The 19,905-nt window shown below is 34.7% G+C and overlaps 2 protein-coding genes across 2 annotated transcripts in view; both read left to right on the top strand.

Annotated features, from left to right (window-relative positions):
- Nucleotides 1-14,152, top strand: part of LOC136036250 (probable ATP-dependent RNA helicase DDX46) — a 139,247-nt gene extending 125,095 nt beyond the window's left edge. Inside the window, exon 20 of the mRNA XM_065718367.1 lies at nt 13,868-14,152. Within this exon, the coding sequence (XP_065574439.1) occupies nt 13,868-14,107 (240 nt within the window). The 3' untranslated portion in view covers nt 14,108-14,152. The remainder of the gene's footprint in view (nt 1-13,867) is intronic.
- Nucleotides 14,096-19,905, top strand: part of LOC136036251 (inactive dipeptidyl peptidase 10-like) — a 209,248-nt gene continuing 203,438 nt past the window's right edge. Inside the window, exon 1 of the mRNA XM_065718370.1 lies at nt 14,096-14,113. The gene's annotated coding sequence lies outside the window, so the exon portion shown is untranslated. The remainder of the gene's footprint in view (nt 14,114-19,905) is intronic.

Here is a 19,905-nt window from a genome sequence, read left to right as displayed (position 1 = left end):
ATGCCTATATATTTTTGAAACCTGAGTCCAATTCGGGCCTCTTGTGCTTTGAATCTTGGAACCCCTCCTTCTCCTTCTTCCTCTATTTGAGAACCCTTGTTTTACTAATTGAGTATTTATGGATATTTTAAAACTATCGAGAACTTGGTAAAACGTCAAACTCTTTATACTCAAGTTAAACACTGTCGGAGGCTCCTCAATCTTTTTCCTTATAAATAAACATTATATAAAGTAATACTTTCCTTATGACAGCCTTATCTCTATGAACTGATCACGCTACTGTTTTTCATTCTTCCAAATGCTTAACATAAAAATACATTCCAAGACAGTTGTCTTTAACAGGCATGCAATACCATGCTACGATCGGTTCTGAAGCTTGATTATGTTTTGGCAATTTGTAGCTGCGTTTCTATATAAGTAATCTTGGAACCGTAGTAGTTAAGGAGGAATACCATTCAAATCGCGAAATAGTTACTGAAAGAAAAAAAAATTAAGTGAAACAAAGCTACCAATTTAGTTGCTACATATTTTTCTGGTGAAACTTTGTTTGTTGTTGCACATAAAGGCTGCTGTTTTCGAAGTTGGTAAAAATCGGCCTTGGGAAAGAACAGTATTTTATGCCTTTCGATGTGTAGCCCCATATCGTCGTGCTCAAGAGCCTAGGGGTGTATCTCAGTTTTCGGAGTTCTGCAGTAGGGTGAAAATAGTTTTTTAGGTCTTGCATGAATAGTTTTTGCTCCACGGCTTTTACATGAGAACACAAATCTTAGGTCAAATTGTTTAGCGGAAGATTTTGGCTTTTTTTATAGCGCCAAAAATTGTGTTTGATAGTTTTTTGACTAGAGTTGCTGAAACATCTGTGCCCCATTTATACCTGGTATCTTTTGTGAGCTATGAAGTACAGGTGTCTCTGCAAACATAGAATAAAGGAACCTTTTTACTTTGTAGCTCTTTAAAAAAAAAAAAAAAAAAAAAAAAAAAAAAAACTAGAATGTCATTCGATCTTTACTGAAACCTAAAAAAATATTTTAAATTTCAAATTGTATACAGTCAAATGATAAAACTGATTATGATTGAACCGATTGTCTAAAAGTTCGAGCAGTCTTATTTTGGTATTGTGTTAGGAAAAAGAAAAGTTGTCAAAAATATGTTTTATTTGCAGTGATGTAGAGATGACACTAGCATTTTTTGGGTTTTAAGGGGTGGTAGTACAAAAATTATGTGCGGTAATTTATGTTCATGTAAAGTTTGGTTTCATTTTCCATAAAAAATTCCTCGTTCTGGGTTTAAGTAATTCCCGATAGAAAGCAATCGCCGAGTTTGTACAAATAAAAAAAGAATTATTATATAAAAAAAAGAAGAATATATATATATTTATATATATATATATATATATATATATATATATATACTAGCTGTTGGGGTGGCGCTTCGCGCCACCCCAACACCTAGTTGGTGGGGGCGCTTCGCGCCCCCCCCCCAAGCCCCCCCGCGCGCGTAAGTCGTTACGCGCCATAATAGTTACGCGCCATTGTAGTTGTGTCCCTATGTCCCACCTGTGAATATAGATATATATATATATATATATATATATATATATATATATATATATATATATATATATATATATATATATATATATATATATATATATATATATATATATATATATATATATATATATGGTTTTAACTACGTAAAACTTGCGAATATACAACATTCTTTGCTGTCCCATTGTCTTTGCATATAAATAGATTGTCAGGTTTACCGACTCTTGAACATGCAACATATAATGGTCCATGGGAAAACAATCTGTATTCAGATCTATACCTCATGATTCTAATGATTGCCCTTGAGCTTTGTTGATGGTGATTGCTAATCGACCATTCCCTGTCCCAGTGTCCCGGTCGTCATTTACATCCCCCTGTTTCCCCCGGTGTCCCCGTTGTAGTTGTGTCCCTGTGTCCCGGTCGTCATTTATATTCCCTGTGTCCCGGTCGTCATTTGTATCCCGGTGTCCCGGTCTGTATATACATTCGTTTTTTAGTTTTGTTTTTCTCCTTTATTTTTTTCCTTTTTTTTTCTTTTTTAGCTTATTTAGATTTTTAGATTTTTTAGTTTTTTTATTAGTTTTTAGTTTTTTTTTCTTTTTAGTTTTTTTGTCCCGGTCGTCATTTATATCCCCCTGTTTCCCCCGGTGTCCCCGTTGTAGTTGTGTCCCTGTGTCCCGGTCGTCATTTATATTCCCTGTGTCCCGGTCGTCATTTGTATCCCGGTGTACCGGTCTGTATATACATTCGTTTTTTAGTTTTGTTTTTCTCCTTTATTTTTTTCCTTTTTTTTTCTTTTTTAGTTTATTTAGATTTTTAGATTTTTTATTTTTTTTATTAGTTTTTAGTTTTTTTTTCTTTTTAGTTTTTTTGTAGTTTTTACCTTCTTTTTAGTTTTGTTAATTTTTTTTTTTACTTATGTCCTGGTCGTCATTTATACTCCCTGTGTCCCGGTGCTTTGTTGATTGCTAATCGAACATTCCTTTTGTCCTGGTCGCTTTCTCTTTGAGTGTCGTCATTTATTTTTTTCTTTTTTAGTTCTTTTAGTTTTTACCTTTTTTAGTTTTTTTTAGTTTTTTAGATGAAATTTTTTTTTAGTTTTTTCCTTTTTTTCTTTTTAGTTTTTTATTGGTTTTTACCTTTATGTTAGCTTATTTTTCAGTTTTTTCCTTTTTTTTTTATTTTTTTTTTATTTTTTATTTTTTTTAGTTTTTTACCTTTTTTAGTTTTTTTTAGTTTTTTTAGTTTTTTTAGTTTTTTAGCTTTTTTACTTTTTTTATTAGTTTTTAGTTTTTTTGTAGTTTTTGCCTTTTTTTAGTTTTTTCAGTTTTTTTTTAGTTTTTTATTGGTTTTTACCTTTATTTTAGCTTATTTTTCAGTTTTTTCCTTTTTTTTAGTTTTTTTTAGTTTTTAGTTTTTTTAGTTTTTTACCTTTTTTTAGTTTTTTTAGTTTTTTTAAGTTTTTTAGCTTTTTTATTTTTTTTATTAGTTTTTAGTTTTTTTGTAGTTTTTGCCTTTTTTTTAGTTTTTTTAGTTTTTTAGCTTTTTTATTAGTTTTTAGTTTTTTTTGTAGTTTTTGCCTTTTTTTAGTTTTTTTAGTTTTTTAGCTTTTTTATTTTTTTTATTAGTTTTTAGTTTTTTTTGTAGTTTTTGCCTTTTTTTAGTTTTTTCAGTTTTGACGTCACCTGATCCAGTTTTTTCAGGTGACGTCACCTGATCCACGATCCACAGACAACTTATTTTTATATATATAGATAGTTTTTTTTTTTTACTTATGTCCTGGTCGTCATTTATACTCCCTGTGTCCCGGTGCTTTGTTGATTGCTAATCGAACATTCCTTTTGTCCTGGTCGCTTTCTCTTTGAGTTTCGTCATTTATTTTTTTCTTTTTTAGTTCTTTTAGTTTTTACCTTTTTTAGTTTTTTTTAGTTTTTTAGATGAAAATTTTTTTTAGTTTTTTCCTTTTTTTCTTTTTAGTTTTTTATTGGTTTTTACCTTTATTTTAGCTTATTTTTCAGTTTTTTCCTTTTTTTTATTTTTTTTTTTATTTTTTATTTTTTTTAGTTTTTTACCTTTTTTTAGTTTTTTTAGTTTTTTTAGTTTTTTAGCTTTTTTACTTGTTTTATTAGTTTTTAGTTTTTTTGTAGTTTTTGCCTTTTTTTAGTTTTTTCAGTTTTTTTTTTAGTTTTTTATTGGTTTTTACCTTTATTTTAGCTTATTTTTCAGTTTTTTCCTTTTTTTTAGTTTTTTTTTAGTTTTTAGTTTTTTTAGTTTTTTACCTTTTTTTAGTTTTTTTAGTTTTTTTAGTTTTTTAGCTTTTTTATTTTTTTTATTAGTTTTTAGTTTTTTTTGTAGTTTTTGCCTTTTTTTAGTTTTTTTAGTTTTTTAGCTTTTTTATTAGTTTTTAGTTTTTTTTTGTAGTTTTTGCCTTTTTTTAGTTTTTTTAGTTTTTTAGCTTTTTTATTTTTTTTATTAGTTTTTAGTTTTTTTTGTAGTTTTTGCCTTTTTTTTAGTTTTTTCAGTTTTGACGTCACCTGATCCAGTTTTTTCAGGTGACGTCACCTGATCCATCCATCCACAGACAGACAGACAACTTATTTTTATATATATAGAAGATATATATATATATATATATATATATATATATATATATATATATATATATATATATATATATATATATATTTATAGGTAAAATCCACTCGCTACGTGATTAAGCCTATAGGTTTGAACGCAACATGTTATGTAGTGTCAGTAGGAAAGCCAAAAAACGATAATTTGCAATTATTACAAATCATAATTCGGTATTTTGACAAGAGATTACAACAATTCAAAATCCTTACAAAAGAAAACCATAAGTTATAAGCTTAGTAAGTATCATTGTTAGAAATCGGACTAACATCAATAATCAAATATTTTTGAAAAGAAAATAGTAGGAAAAGAGATTAAATAGCGTAAGAGCAAAAAACTGGTAATTGCAAAAATATTTGCAGATATTTTAGCAAGGGATTACAGCAATTCAAAAACCTTTCAAAAGAAAACTTCTTTGAACGCGACCAGTTATATAATGTCAATAAGAAGGCCCAAAAACAAAAATTTGCAAATTATTACAAATGATGAATCTCTGTTTTGACAAGGGATTACAACAATTATAAAACAAGGAAACCAAAAGTTTGATGCTTAGTACATATCGTTGTTAGAAATCAGACTAGCTTGGGTAATCAAATATCTTTGAACAGACATCATTATGAAAAGAGACATGAAATCGCGTAAAGAGTGAAAATTGGTAATTGCAAAAATATCTATATTTATGCTAACAAGGGATTACAAGAATTCAAAAACCTTAAAAAAGAAAAACAAAAGTTTGAAACTTAGTAGAAATTGTCGTTAGAAATTGGACTAGCTTTAATAATTAAATATCTTTGAAAAGAGACAGTATAAAAAGACATTAAATTGTGTAAGGAGCAAAAAACTGGTAGTTGCAAAAATATTTGTATATATTTTAACAAGGTATTACAACAATTTAAAAACCTTAAAAAAAAGTTTAAAGCTTAGTAGATATCGTTGGTAGAAATTGGACTTGCTTTATTAATCAAATAACTTTGAAAAGAAACAGTATGGAAAGACAGCAATTTGTCTGCAGTTAGAGCCTGCCGTGTGCCAAATGCCGGGGTCCGGCGGCTGGTAATTGCAAAAATATTATTATATATTATAACAAGTGGTTGCAACAATTCAAAAGCCTTAAAAAAGAAAACCAAGCTTGAAACTTTTGGATTTATTTTTTAAGATTATTGAACTGTTTTAATCCCTTGTCAAATTTCGGATCATCATTTGTAATAATTGTAAATTTTTGTTTTTTTGGGCTTTCCTACTGGTTGCGTTCAAATCTGTAAGGTTAATCACGTAGCGATTGGATTTTATCTTGCAAAAAGACTAATTTAAAAATTTTCAGGCACCTTTCTAGTTTTAATAACTTTGTGAAATCTACTCCCGTTTTTCTAAATTCTGTCCCACCCGAAATGTTAGTGAAACAAGTCAACCTCTTGGTGTCAAAAGTTGCAGTAATCTTAAGTGGGAAATGTATGTTTCAAATTTTGTCCAACAAGCAAGTCCATTCCTGTCCTTGCTCTAATTCTGAATAAAGTTAATTTCCCAGGGATGCTTTCCCTCTGTTTAATTAGCCTTTGTCAGGTGTTATTGGAATACGCATGTCTGGTATAAATGTTTTTCTTGTTAACTTTGCAATAGAATTGAGTCGGTTCAGAAGTGTTCACTCAGGATTTGTAAAAAAAAGAGAGTTAAATTCCACGCTCCTTCCTACTTAAAGTCTCACGTCTTACCACCTTAAAGAAAGGAGTTTTAGTATTTCCTTGTGTTTTGTTAAGTCAGCCATTTCCGACATCCACTACTGAGGACATTTAACCTGACTTCTGCAACTCCGCTAGAACCCATCCCTCCCGCTTAGCCTCTCCTCAACAGTCTTAACTTACTCCCTGAGCAATGCTGCTACCGAAACGTCTCGAAAGAGTTATCCCTTTATCATGGAACACCTTAGTAATTCACATTTTTTTTTCTCCTTTGTGACGCATTTTATTTTGTCCCAGTTTAATTTTACTATTCTCTACTATTCTACAACTGCAATATTAAATAAGTGAATCTCCCTACTCCTTTCTGTTTTTGCCATTAATTATGTAAAGTTCATATTATTAATATTATGATATACTTCTGACGTTACATTTTACTAATTTGTTATGATTTTCTTGCTGACTATTTTTGTGTTCAATTTTTTTTATATCATTTGTCCTTTTTTAAAACTTGACACAAGAAGTGAATATGGATATATTAGAACTTGTGATAGTCTTTCAGAAATTAATATTATTTTATATTTATCGTATCTTGCATGTTGGCCGTTCGCGAAGAACATACATTTTTTTTCTTTGAACATCTAATTTGCAATATCAGCTGTAGATTTTTAATCAGTTGGTTCTGAAACCCTCAAATGCCATTTTTGGTGATCATCAAACATAATTTATGAAATGTGTAATTGCTGAGTTTTGACTATGGACTGTCTGACTTTTATTAAATAATTTCTAAGGATTAGTATTAAATCATTTTGATCAATTTTCTGAATAATTCCCGATTGATTGTGGAGGGACAGTTTGCTTACTCCTGCTAATTTTCTACTTAAGTGTTCGCGGTGGTGTGGACCCAAGATTTTTCAATTAGTCCTTCAATTGTACTGCTTTAAAATACTTACGTAATCCTGATCTCAACTAGGTTGAGTCTATCAAAATATGCCTATGAAGTGTTTCTTTCTATGGAATGATTGCTTGATTTAGCACTCTTGCCCCTGAGAAATTTTGGAGAGGGAAGCTGGAGGTAGTACGATCACAAAGGGCTCACCTTTGGGCCTTCAATCATACAGAATGATTAATTGCTTTGGCCGTACTGTCTTTCCATCTACAATTGTGATGAAAATCAAAACAAAATCTTTTGGTAATACAGTGAAAAATAAGAATAAAACTTATATGGAATTTTTGCTTGATTTAGGGCTCTTGCTCCTGGGACTCCACGTATTATGTTATCCCCAATATCATATTTCTTTTTCTTTGCTTTTCTTTCATTTTGATCAACACGAGTATCTTGAAATCCTGATTGAATACCATGCGAGGTTTCGGAGGTGCTTGAGAGTTCACGAATGTTAAGTGGGCTCTAATGTTTCTCTCAATCGGTTTTGGACCTTAAAAAGGAATCAGAAATTTTAATTTACGTTTGAACGAGTCCTCTCTCAAGGTTAATCGTATCATCTGTTGTAAAAACCAAAAACTATTCGTAAAATATGAATTGAATGTTAGTTTACTGTGGATTATCATCCGTTATTTTGATTATTTTTAATGTTTAATTTTCCTAAACAGTCCGCACATTGCCGTGAGTCAAAAGAGGTGCAATGTGCTTACACTTGCGGGTTTGGGGGAGGGAAGTTGGAGGGAGTACGATCACAAACGGCTCACGCTGGAGTCTTTAATCATCCTGAATGAATAATTCCTTAGACTATACTGGCTTACCATTTACAATTGTGATGAAAATATATTTACGCGTGGTAAATCTTTTGATAAAACAGTGAAAAATACAACTTATTAATTTAAAAAATAATAATCAAAGGTATTTCGACTTCACACTCGGAAGTATTTCTCAACGGGAAAGCAAAAAGACAAGATGTCTTTGTATTTATGCTAATGTACACCTAATGAAAAGAACGACAATAATTAGCTCATAATACTCATAATAACTCATAAATCTATAATAAATAGCTTAATTTCTTCCAATTTCTCTAGACCGTCTAAGAAATCGATTGTATTGTTGATCCATTTTAACAGTAAAATCAAATATTCCAAATTTTCGTATAATATACAAAATACAATTTTGTATTATTTGTTGTTTTTTGCCATGGCCCCTATGTGGCTTTTGTTGCAATAAATACCTATATATTTATTTATCTATACCTATTTTTGAACCATAGTAGAATTCCAAGAAAATATTTACAAAACAGGAAAAAGCACACGCAGATACGCTTTTTATCACTTTTACTTAAAAACTTCAAAAATGGAACAATGAAAAATACACGTGGTGCAAACATTGAATAATAAATTATAGCTAGTATTTGTTCATGAAAACGACCTTGACCCTGACTAGCAGGCCATAAGTTTTTCTAAGCTTTCTCAATACAGACTATAACACCAACTCCCGCCAAGGTAATTAATGGAACCTTAATTGAAAATATTCAGTGATCCCACCCTAATTGAATGATGCTGGAAATCCCTATTATTATTTGCCACTAGGAATGCTGTTTTATTAGGTTCAATCTCTAATCCTATCTTCCGTAGATGTGAGTATAATATATTAATTGCACTCTGCATTGCTATATAATTGCCCGAAAATAACAAATATCAGCAACATACGACAAGTGGTTAATGTCGATACCGTCAATGACTTATGGGGGTAGGTACCGCCTGGCTGTTCTAATTGCGTGATTAAATATAAAGGGACTAAGAACTGACCTTTGTTTTACTCCACGAGATAAAGAAATTCGGTCTGAAAGTCGCCCTCCTGAAAAAAATTCTCACAGATGGATTACCACACCAACCCGTCAAACACTGGCCTATGAATGGGTTCACTTCACTACGCAACAATAAAAAAAAACGCGTGGTTATGCAACATACTATCAAACGCTTTTGAAGTATCAAACTCCTTGCACAAATAGTTGTTCTTTAAAATTATGATGGTGTTCCAATATTTCTAGAAATATTGTGTTTTCATTGAACCCATACACCACTTCGAAAACACAACTGATGGTCCCCCACATCATATTTTGTTGATAAATATGGGAGTATAATATTTGCAAATAATTTACTAATAAGAAATCAAAGTGTTATAGGTCTATGTGATGGACAATGTGAACGATCCTTACTCTTCTTGTGTACACAAACTACTTTACCTTCATCCATCAGAGAAGGGACATAATGATGGATTACTGTCAATTGATATAACAGTGTAAGATGCTCTAGTAATTTTTTTAGTACCATACAGAAGGTTTTCTGTTAACAGACCATCTGGACCTGGGACCTTCCCATATTTTAGTGATCTTATTTGGATCAAAACTGAAGATGGAGAAAAACAAACTAGGTTTTTATGGTACTTGGTATTAACCAAGTGACATATAGCAATCGCAAATTCTGTCGTTCTGTCGGTCCCGGTTTTGCTACTTTAGGCACTTCCAGGTAAGCTAGGACGATGAAATTTGGCAGGCTATCAGGGACCAGACCAGATTAAATTAGAAATAGTCATTTTCCCGATTTGACTATCTGGGGGTGGAGTGGGGGGAGGGGCGGTGAATTCGGAAAAAAATGAAAAAAACGAAGTATTTTTTTTTATGTTTGGAAGAATACCGTGTCTCAGAGCTCTTATTTTAAATCCCGACCGGATCTGGTGACATTGGGGGGAGTTGGGAGGGGGAACCTAAAATCATGGAAAACACTTAAAGCGGAGATATCCGGATGAAACTTGATGGGAAGAATAAGCACAAGTTCTATATACGTGATTGACATAATTGGAACGGATCCGTTCTCTTTGGAGGAGCTGGGGGGTGTTAATTTGGAAAAATTCGAAAAATTGAGGTATTTTTAAGTTAAGAACGGGTGACCGGATCTTAATAAAATTTGATATTTAGAAGGAATCCATGTCTCAGTGCTCTTATTTCAAATTCCGACCAGATCTGTTGACTTTGGGGGAGTTGGAGGGGGAAATTGGAAATCTTGGAAAACACTCAGAGTGAAGGAATCGGGATGAAGCTTGGTGGACAGAATAAGCAAATGTCGTAGATACGTGATTGACGTAACCGTACTGAATTCGCTCTCTTTGGGGGTGTTGGGGGGTAGGGTTCAGTGCTTTGGCGAATTTGGTGCTTTTGGACGTGCTAGGACGATGAAAATTGGTAGGCGTGTCAGGGAGCTGCACAAATTGACTTGATAAAGTCGTTTTCCCAGATTCGACCATCTCCGGGGCTAAAGGGAGAGGATAAATTAGAAAAAATGAGGTATTTATAACTTACGAGTGATGATCGGATCTTAATGAATTTTGATATTTAGAAGTACATCGTGACTCAGAGCTCTTATTGTAAATCCCGACCGGCATTAAGCCTCTGATTTCCCTTTTAAATCAATCTATTGATTCTTAGAATTTTGCTAGAGCTCATACCATATGATCTCTTGGCTCTTACCTCTTCTGGCCTCGTCACAAGTGTCATATGAGCTCTTAGCTCTTGTTATATAGGTTTAACTGAGAAAAATGCTTATATAACAATTCACGATAACTAAATTCAGTTGATGGCGTGTTGGACGAAAAAACTATCCTCGCAGTCTTCACCAGCGGGTCTCTTTCGTTCTTTTCTTCTTTTATAATTCTCTTGAATTTGTTAGGGCCAGTCCATGGTATTAGCCACTATCTGAGCTGTGCTGTATTTGACCCCACCCTTCAAAGCGAAGATTCTTCAAGTCTTCTATCAAAGAACTCTGGTTTTATATGGAACATCCAACGTTCCGTCACGACACTGCACCACTGTTTATTATCTCTACTGAATTTAGAATCTTCAACCAAATAGATGCAAATAGAACGGAGCTAAATGTTTGGAAATAGGTTTACAGCCCATCTATGTCTCGACGATTTTCTGCAGTTAAATCAAGTTCATCAAAGGCCTTTATAATCCAGTTGGATTTGCAGCAAGTGGTTTAATACTGTCTATTCTGGTTGACCAGCGAGTTTTGGATACTGAATGAAGATCGCTTGGTATTTGAGAATTTCCCATCTATAGGGACTAGAACCAAAAACCTTGTTCAATTTTTGAACTAGTCCAAAAAAGTCATTGCATTTCAATAAATCTCTGCCGCTTTTTCTCTGCTTAGGTTCAAGGAACAACAAGTGCAAGCAGGGGGATCAGCCTCGCTATTGGCAAAGAAAATGGTGGCCTTTCATGTTACCTTTCAACATTATTGGCCTTTCAATTATAATTAGCTTTCATATTGCTACAATTGTCGCTGCCCTGGCTTTTATAATTTTCCAATGGAATTCCACACTATCTTAGCTTGTTTAAAATAAGCTAAACAATGGGTTTTCACTTTTTTTTATTTATTAAAAGTCAGTAAAGCACAACAACTGTATAGGGCTGATTTTCCTGAGCAGAAAAATTTAAACATCTTAGAAGAAAAGTAGTCTGCTCGACATGCTTTGAGCCAGGTGTTGCATAAACAATTACAGCACAGTACCTTGCTTTTTCTCTCTTCTAGGACTTTTCTTGTCACTTGGGCAGCCCAAAAACTAATAAACTCATTCTGAATGTTATGAGACAAACAATGCACTTGCATTCTTTCATCATAAATAGCACAATAGTACTGCCTGTGTAAAGAGTGATGTGGGCACAATATATAATTTTTATTTTTAGTTTAATTTTGGTTTGCTTTTGGCCAGTGCACTTCGTATCGAAGAAGTCCACATAAATAAATTAAACTCAAGACGAACCGAAATTACAATAAATTGCCGAGTCAAACTCAAAACGAGCAAAAATTAACGTGAGTAGTGCTGATAACCCTCCTGCCTTCTCAAGACCAGAACATAACTGGGCTTTACTGAAAACGAAATACGTTTTAAATGTTATCACTTTTCTCACTTTCATAAATAAAAAATGATCAAAACTTTAAGGAATAATTATTAAACTAACAATCCATGGTCTTTTTCTTTTTTTCTTTTCTTTTTTTTTGTTTCGGGAACGCGCAAATCATTTTCTGGTCTTGAGATAGAATGGGGGTTATCAGTCCTACTCAGGTCAATTTATGCTAGTTTTGAGTTTGACTCGGCAATTTATTGCAATTTCATTTCGTTTTGAGTTTAATATGTGTATTGGAAGTGATTTGTCGCAGTTTTATGCTTGGAAGGTTATTTCACTTTATTTCTGCTCATTTTTGGCTTAATGGACGTCTTTACTTTTCTTTAATAAACTTTTTTTGCAAAAGTTTTTAAATTAATCTCTTGAAAAGAGCGTAGTTTATTTAATGGTTCGTTCAAAATGGCATCGTAGTTAGCAAATAGTTCTAACGTTAACAAACTAACATTGAGCAGTCGCTTTAATAGATTGTGCCATTTATCTTTTCTTGCTGAATTGAATGCAGAAGTAGTCCAGTCACATTTTTATCTTTTTTCGATTTGATCATCTCTGACTACCACTGAACTTAACAAGCTTTATAATCAGAATTATTTTCATTTTTTCGCACTATATCAAACAGCTTTTCCCACCGTTTCGCTACAGAAGAGCTTTCAGGAAGTGTTAAAGAAGAACATTGTGCCTTATGCAGCATGTTCAGTACCCCACAAGGTAAACGGAAAAATATTTTCTTAAATTTGCTCCAAACAAGCCAATCTCGGTTATCTAGCTCACTATTTGTGATTTTCTTTAAAAAACAGAGGTTGGAACAGAACATCCGGCCAAATCTTCTGGGAAGTGATTTGGCAACGGAATGTAATGATAGCGTAAGTCGTGGCTAGCATTAAAGGTAGGTCCCCTATGTTGAACTATTTTCTTGTATTTGAGACTGGCTGGGGCTGGGATTAGGGCACAGCAGACAGTTGGCCAAGGCTCACTTAGGCTTACTTTTACATTATCAGCAACAGATTTCTTTTGTTCTGTTTTGTTTTTATGGTAACTGAATGTAAACCTACTGTGTCATTGCTTCCTACTTCGACCAAAGCCTTAGTTGACGTAGTGGGGGTTTAAAAAGAAAATGTGCAAGAGACAACTGGAATTTTTGTGATTCCTTTTCTTTCAAATCTTTTTTTCCTTCGCTTTCCTTTTTTTGAACACCAGACTTATGTTTATAACTTATTGCAAGTTCACTAATTCTATAACGAAACTATAACAACTCACGAACATTGCATTGCATCGTAAACATACAGTTGAACCAGTGATGGACTGTCAGCTAAAACAAAACATAGCATCGACAGTCAAACATTCAAACGGGATATGCTTGAGACTGTGCATAGATGAATATTGGTCATTGCCTCGCATTTGCGAATTTGGATCGTGTAATAGCAGTTTTGCGTTTGTCGCGGGCGTGTTCCAGCCTCCTCCGCCTCATTATGTTACGCTAATATCAATTCATTACTAAAGTGCTTGATAGCTGTATTAATTTGCTCACTCGCGATTGCAATAAGGCAATGTAAAAATTAAAATAATACTGAATACACTGAAAACCATCCTAAACTTTTGAATTGAGCAGATTATATGTACAGAAATTAATTTTACATTCTGCCGTACCAGCAGACCCGGGTCGAGACTCGGACCCCAGAGTTGCCCCCTGTTCCACCCTCTTGTCTGTCCTGTGCCTGGCTCAATATTATTGTAGTTCTTACAAAACATACTAATCCTAACCTAAAGTTTATTTCAAAGTTTTGATTCCTTGTAAATGCTTTCCACAATTATTTGGCTTTTATTAGAAATGGCATATCCCCCTTGGCATTATGGCCAAACTCGGGGAAAAACTGACTTACGCAGGTTTAACCACCCTGCAGGTCAACATATAAAACATACATATGTCCGTTTCTTTCCCTTTCTCTCTCTCTTCCTTTCTTTCTTTGTCTCTCTTTTTCTCTCATTCTCTGTCTATTTTCAGCTTATATGCTTTTTGTTTAGATTGTGCAATATGTTCGTATAATAAACGCATTATCAAAGATTATTTATAGACATCATCTTAGTCCCTTTGCTTTCTTTGTAGGAAGCCCTTCTTCAAATTGCTGAATATTCAGAAGCAGGTATCACGGTTCGTGGAACTTACGTAGCCCCTGGGAAGCAACCGCCTGAGGGTGAAAGAAAACTTTACTTGGCCATTGAAAGTACTGATGAAATGGCCGTTTCGAAAGCAAGTGCGGAAGTGCAAAGGATCCTTAAGGAGGAAATGATGAAAATGGCTACGTCAGTGACTCAGGGACGATTAGGGCGATATAAAGTTGTATAGATAATTGTAAGTATTGATTTTATCTCAATAAATTACTTTCCTATACTTGTGTTGTTATTATGATTAGGGTCCGACCGATATATCGGCCAGCCGATATTATCAGGCTGATACGGAGTCAGTGTCATCATCGGATAAGGGAAAAAAATATCAGATATTGTTTTTTTTTTTTTTTTTTTTTTTTTTTTTTTTTACTCATTCAGGACATGGGGCCATGTTTCCTCAGGTAATTTTTGCTTTTTGCTTGTCCAGTCCTTAGGGGGTGGACCCACCAGTTAAGTCTGACCCTGACATAGATAGCAGAGGTGATTAAAATGAGGTCAAAGTATATTTGTTGTCAATATACACCTGGTGCAGCAATATTCGAAATGTACGGTAGGTTCAAGAACGTACAGCCAAAAGAATACAATAAACTAACCATTTCTGTTTGATGAATGTTCACTTGCGTGGGTGAAAGATCCAAGATTCAATTGATTAAAAACACAGTCAGGCGAGCAGCTAGGGGGGGGGGGTCTAACCTTAAAAAATTACCTATTTACCTTAGAAATTTAGGTTAAGTATCAGCATTTGTCGGCACACAGGACAATTTCGTCTGAAACATCCATTAAATCCTTCCTCCAAACTTAAACCCTGGCGGCACCTGTGTGTCCCATGTGCCTAGTACGGAATCGTTTGTAAGAGACCATGCCATATGAATGTAGTTTTCACGTCAATATGTGAATGATTACAACACAAATTCCCGCTTTTGGAACTTAGGTTTCGGATAATCAATCATAGACAGCGCAATAGCGCTGACTAAGTAAAGAGAGATGTCGGGATTTTTTTTTTTTTTTTTTTTTTTTTTTTTTTTTTTTTTTTTTTTTTTTTTTGTAGACCAGGGCACTTCGTATCAAATGAGTTGTAAGTCATGCCCTGGTGGCATATAATATTGATATATAGAAAGGATGATCGTATAAACTTCGGAGGGGCTTATTGGATTGCTATTCAGATTTTTAGTGCCCTTTTTGAGATTCAGAGTGATGGATGGGTGGAGAAAACACACCTCGTATTTTCCCGAAATGTATCTGATAGAATTTTTCAGATGATTATTTTCTGTCGGAAAAAATTTGAAAAAGGCTCATTCGATTGGACATTGAAAGGGCTAGTGCAATTTTTGTAGTTGAAAGGGATTGGAGGGCAACTAACCACCCTCCCAAGCCCATCATTTTTCCAAACACATCCAATCAAAATTTTACTGTTCAACGTAAATGAAAGGTATGGAAATTATGTCTTTGAGGATGATAACCCCCCCCCCAGAGCCCTCAGGATGAGGGTTGTAATTTTTTCCCTGGGGACATAAAAGGTATATATAAAAAGGGTGATCATATAAACTTTGGAGTGGGCTCATTGGGTTGCTAATCAGGAGTTTTAATGCCTCTTGAGATTCAAAGTTATGGGAGGTTGGACACCCCCCCCCCCCCCACACACACACACACACCTCATATTCTCCCGAAATGCATCTGATAGAAATTTTGAGATGACCATTTGTTGTCATGGAAAATTCGAAAAAGGCTTATTCGATTGAAAATTTGAAGGGCTAGTGCTCTTTTTAATAGTCGAAAGTGATTGGGGGGAGGGGGAACTAACCCCCTTCCCACGGCCACCATTTCCTGAAACACATCAAATAAAATTTTTGAGAGAGACATTTTTTTTTCAACGTAAATGAAAGATCTGTTAATTATACCTTTGAGGATGGCACCCTCCAGAGTCCTCGGGGCAAGGGTTGTAAGTTATACCCTGGGGGCATATATGGCATATATAGAAAGGTTATTAGTAAAAACATCCGAAGGGGCTCATTGGGCTGGTAATCAGAAGTTCTAGTGTTCTTTTTCAGATTCAGAGTCATCGGAGGGTGGATACCCCCCACACCTCGTGTTTTCCTAACATGTATCTGATAGAAATTTTGAGATGGCCTCTTTTGCGGTAGAAGCTTCGAAAAGAGCTCATTTGATTGGAAATTGAAAAAGGTACAACCTTTTTAAGTAGTACGTTCCACGCCCACCATTTCCCCGAAAACTTCCAATCAAATTCTTGAGATAGCCATTTTATTCAATGTAATTGTAAGGTCCGGAAATTATGTCTTTGAGGATGACAGCCCCCCCCCAGACTGCAGGGCAAGGGTTATAAGTAATGCTCTTGTTATATGTAGGCATATAAGGTATATATAGAAAGGGTAATCGTATAAGCGACGGAGGGGGCTCATTGGATTTTTCATCAGACGGTCTTGTGCCCTTTTTGAGATTCAGATTGATTGAAGGGTTGATACCACACACCTCGTATTTTCCTGAATTGCATCTGGTAGAAATTTTGAGATGGCCATTTGTTGTCGAAGAAACCTCGAAAAGAGCTCATTCGATAGGAAATTGAAAGGGTTAGTCCCCTTCTTAATCGTCAAAAGTGTTTGGAGGGCAAATACACCCCCCTTTCATGCTCATCACTTCCACAAACACGTCTAAGCAAACTGTTGAGATAGCCATTTTGTTCAACATAATTGAAAAATCCAGAAATTATGTCTTTGAGGATGACATTCCTCCCACAGCCTTCAGGGTAAGGGTTGTAAGTTATTCCCTGGGTGCATATGAGGCTGATGTAGAAAGTTTGATCGTATAAACTTTGGAGGGGTTCATTGGATGGGTTATCGGAAGTTCTAGTGTCCTCTTTAAGATTGAGAGTGATCGAAGGGTGGATACCACACCTTGTATTTTCCCGAAATGCATCGGGTTTTAATTTTGAGATGGTCATTTGCTGTCGCAGAAACTTCGAAATAAGCTCATTCGATTGGAAATTGAAAGTACTAGGACCATTTCTATTAGTCTAAAGTGATTGGAGGACAACAAGCCCCCACCCCGCGCCCATCATTTCCCCAAACCATCCAATCCAAATTTTTAGATAGCCATTATGTTCAAAGTAATTGAAAGGTCTGGAAATTATGTTTTTGAGGATGACAACCCCAGATCCCTAAGGTTAAGGATTGTAAGTTATGCTCTGGGGTCATATTAGGTATATGTATAGAAAGGGGGATCGTACAAACTTCGAAGGGGGCTCATTGGATTGGTAATCAGAAGATGTAGTGCCCTTTTTAAGATTCAAAAAGATAAGAGGGTGGACTCCCCCCCCCACATCTCGTATTTTCCTGAAATTCTTATAGAAGATTTGAGATGACCATTTGTTGTCTAAGAACCTTTGAAAACATCCCATTTGACTTGAAACTGAAGCAGTCAGTGCCTTTTTAATAGTCAAAAGTGATGGGAGGGCAACTAACCCTCCTCCGACGTCCATAATTTCCCCAAACACATCCAATAAAAACTTTGAGATAGCCATTTTATTGAAGGTAATTCAAAGGTCTGCAAGTTATGTCTTTGAAGATGACAACGTCTTACAGCCCTCACGGCAAGGGTTGTAAGTTATGCCTTGGGGGGCATATAAGGTATATATCAGAAGTTGTAGTGCTTTTTTAAGATTCAGAATGATCGAAAGGTGGATACCCCTCCCTACACACACCTCTTATTTTCCCGAAATACATCCGATTTTGATTTTGAGATGGTCATTTGTTGTCGTAGAAACTTCGAAAAGAGCTCATTCGATTGAAAATTGAAAGGACCAGTGTCCTTTTTAACAGTCAAAAGCAATTAAAGTGTAACTAACCCCCCTCCCACGGCCACCATTTCCCCAAACACATCAAATAAAATTTTCCACACACAACCCTCAGGGCAAGAGCTGTTAAGTTATGTCCTGGGGACATATAAGGTATATATAGAAACGGTGATCGCATAAAATTCGGAGGGGGCTCACTGGATTCATAATAAGAAGTTCTAGTGCCCTTTTTAAGACTCAGACTGGTCGGAGGGTGGATAGCCCCACATCTCGTATCTATGTAATTTTCCCATTATGTTTTAAAATTAAATTTTGCTTGAAAGTAAATCTAAAGACATTGTGTTAAATTGTTGCCAATAAAACACCTCAGCAATGTATCGAGAACGACTGGGGGTATTAAGTTGAAACTTCTGGGGATACTACTATGACTATTTCTTCTCTTACAATTTAAATAAATAAAAATAATTATTGAAAACAAAATACGTTTGAAATGTTTTCACCTTTCTAACTTTCATAAATGGAAAATTATCAAAAATTTAACGAGGAAATGTCAGTATATGTCAATTTAACTAACAATCCACGGTCATTTGTTTATTTATTTGTTTTTTCAGTAGTGATCGGGTCTTGCGGAGGCATAGGGGTTACGCGCCCTACTCATGTTAATTTTTGCTCGTTTCTTTGTCACGGAATATGTATCTTCCCATTACGATAAATGTTGCACCAGCACCGAAAAATCTGCCGAAGATGGTTTGGCGCCAGTGCACCAGTAGGTGTGAGTCTCAGACACAGCTGCCGCCTTAATGGTTTACCTTGCAGCTTTTCCGTTGGGCAGTTGAAAGGGACATTGTGTGCTAACACTGCAGCAAGACATGACGAGGATAACAACGAAGCCCTGTAGCAGTGACTGACTTCTCGGCAGCTGGAAGAATTAGCAGGAAGAATTAGCTTTAGGTTGTGTCGTTCTTTACTTTTATTTGAAACGACCTTTTTTTATTATTAATTTGTCGTGAATGGTCGAAAGCGTTTAAGCCTCGGAATAAACAGGGTCCAATTACAAAGAGATTAGATATTTTGATTAGTTTAAATTTGAATTTTTTTCATGTAGCTACTGAGTACTCTAAGCTACTATTGAAAATAGTCAGAATGAATTGTTTTAGAACTAATTAGTTTTTCCTAATTTTAAATGATAGTTTTACTTCTACGGTGCTGATAAATTAAAAAAAAAGGAAAACAATTTTGTATTGTTCCGAGTTACGAAATGGATGTTTCGTACGTGCACGATTATTTGTGTTTTAATCTGTGTATAGTTCCTTGGTATCCCCCTAAAATCTTATCTCTTTAAAATGTTTGAAAACTCATTTCACTAATTTTCTCCAATTCTGTTAATTGTTATTTTCTTATTTTGTTGCCATTGTATTCACAGCACCCTCATGCAAGCTTTTCGTGTGCTGATTAATTTTTTACAAAAAGTCTATGTGAAAGTGTTATTCAGTAGATTGGGCACTAAGAAGTGAAGCTAATGAGGCATCTGCTATCCTAAAAGACGAAAAATGCAAAAATAGCGAACCCTTTAGAACATTAGAAGAAGTGATTTCAAAACTTAATTTTCAAAAATATTCGCCATACAGACTACTCTTTCGGAAATATAAATCCAACAGAGTTGAAAGTTCTTCGTCACTTATTTACTTAGATAAATCGTCTAGGGCCAATGTTGCACAAACAAATTTTAACTAAATTCAGTTTTGTTAAAAAAAAAAATGACTCACTTAAAAATGTAGGATCCCCTTACAAGAGACAGAAAATTTTTCCAAGAAGGAGGAGGAATATACAGATAAGCCAAAACACCCTACCGAAGAATCAGAATAGAGCCACGTGTTGAGTTTTGAATGACACAAAAGAAGGGCTAATGTTAAGCTATGAAATCATTTTTAATTTGACAAAATTTGCTCCTAAATTGCTCCCAGTAATGGGTTAAATTGCAAGGTGATGCAGAACTCCATCGTAGGAGGATCCTCTATTGGAGGATAACTCCGGCAGGGCGTAAGATCCAGATCCTGGGACAACGGCCTCTGTAAAGGGCTGTCTCGACCCTTTCGGGGTACCTACAAGACTGGGGAACTAGCGGTTAACTATTCCCACTTGAGGAGTAGCACCCCTTGAGGAAATTA

This window comes from Artemia franciscana, chromosome 15 (genome assembly GCF_032884065.1).
Source record: "Artemia franciscana chromosome 15, ASM3288406v1, whole genome shotgun sequence".
Lineage (NCBI taxonomy): Eukaryota > Metazoa > Arthropoda > Branchiopoda > Anostraca > Artemiidae > Artemia > Artemia franciscana.
Note: the sequence above shows the minus strand (reverse complement) of the source record. Positions and strands in the feature narration are given on the sequence as shown.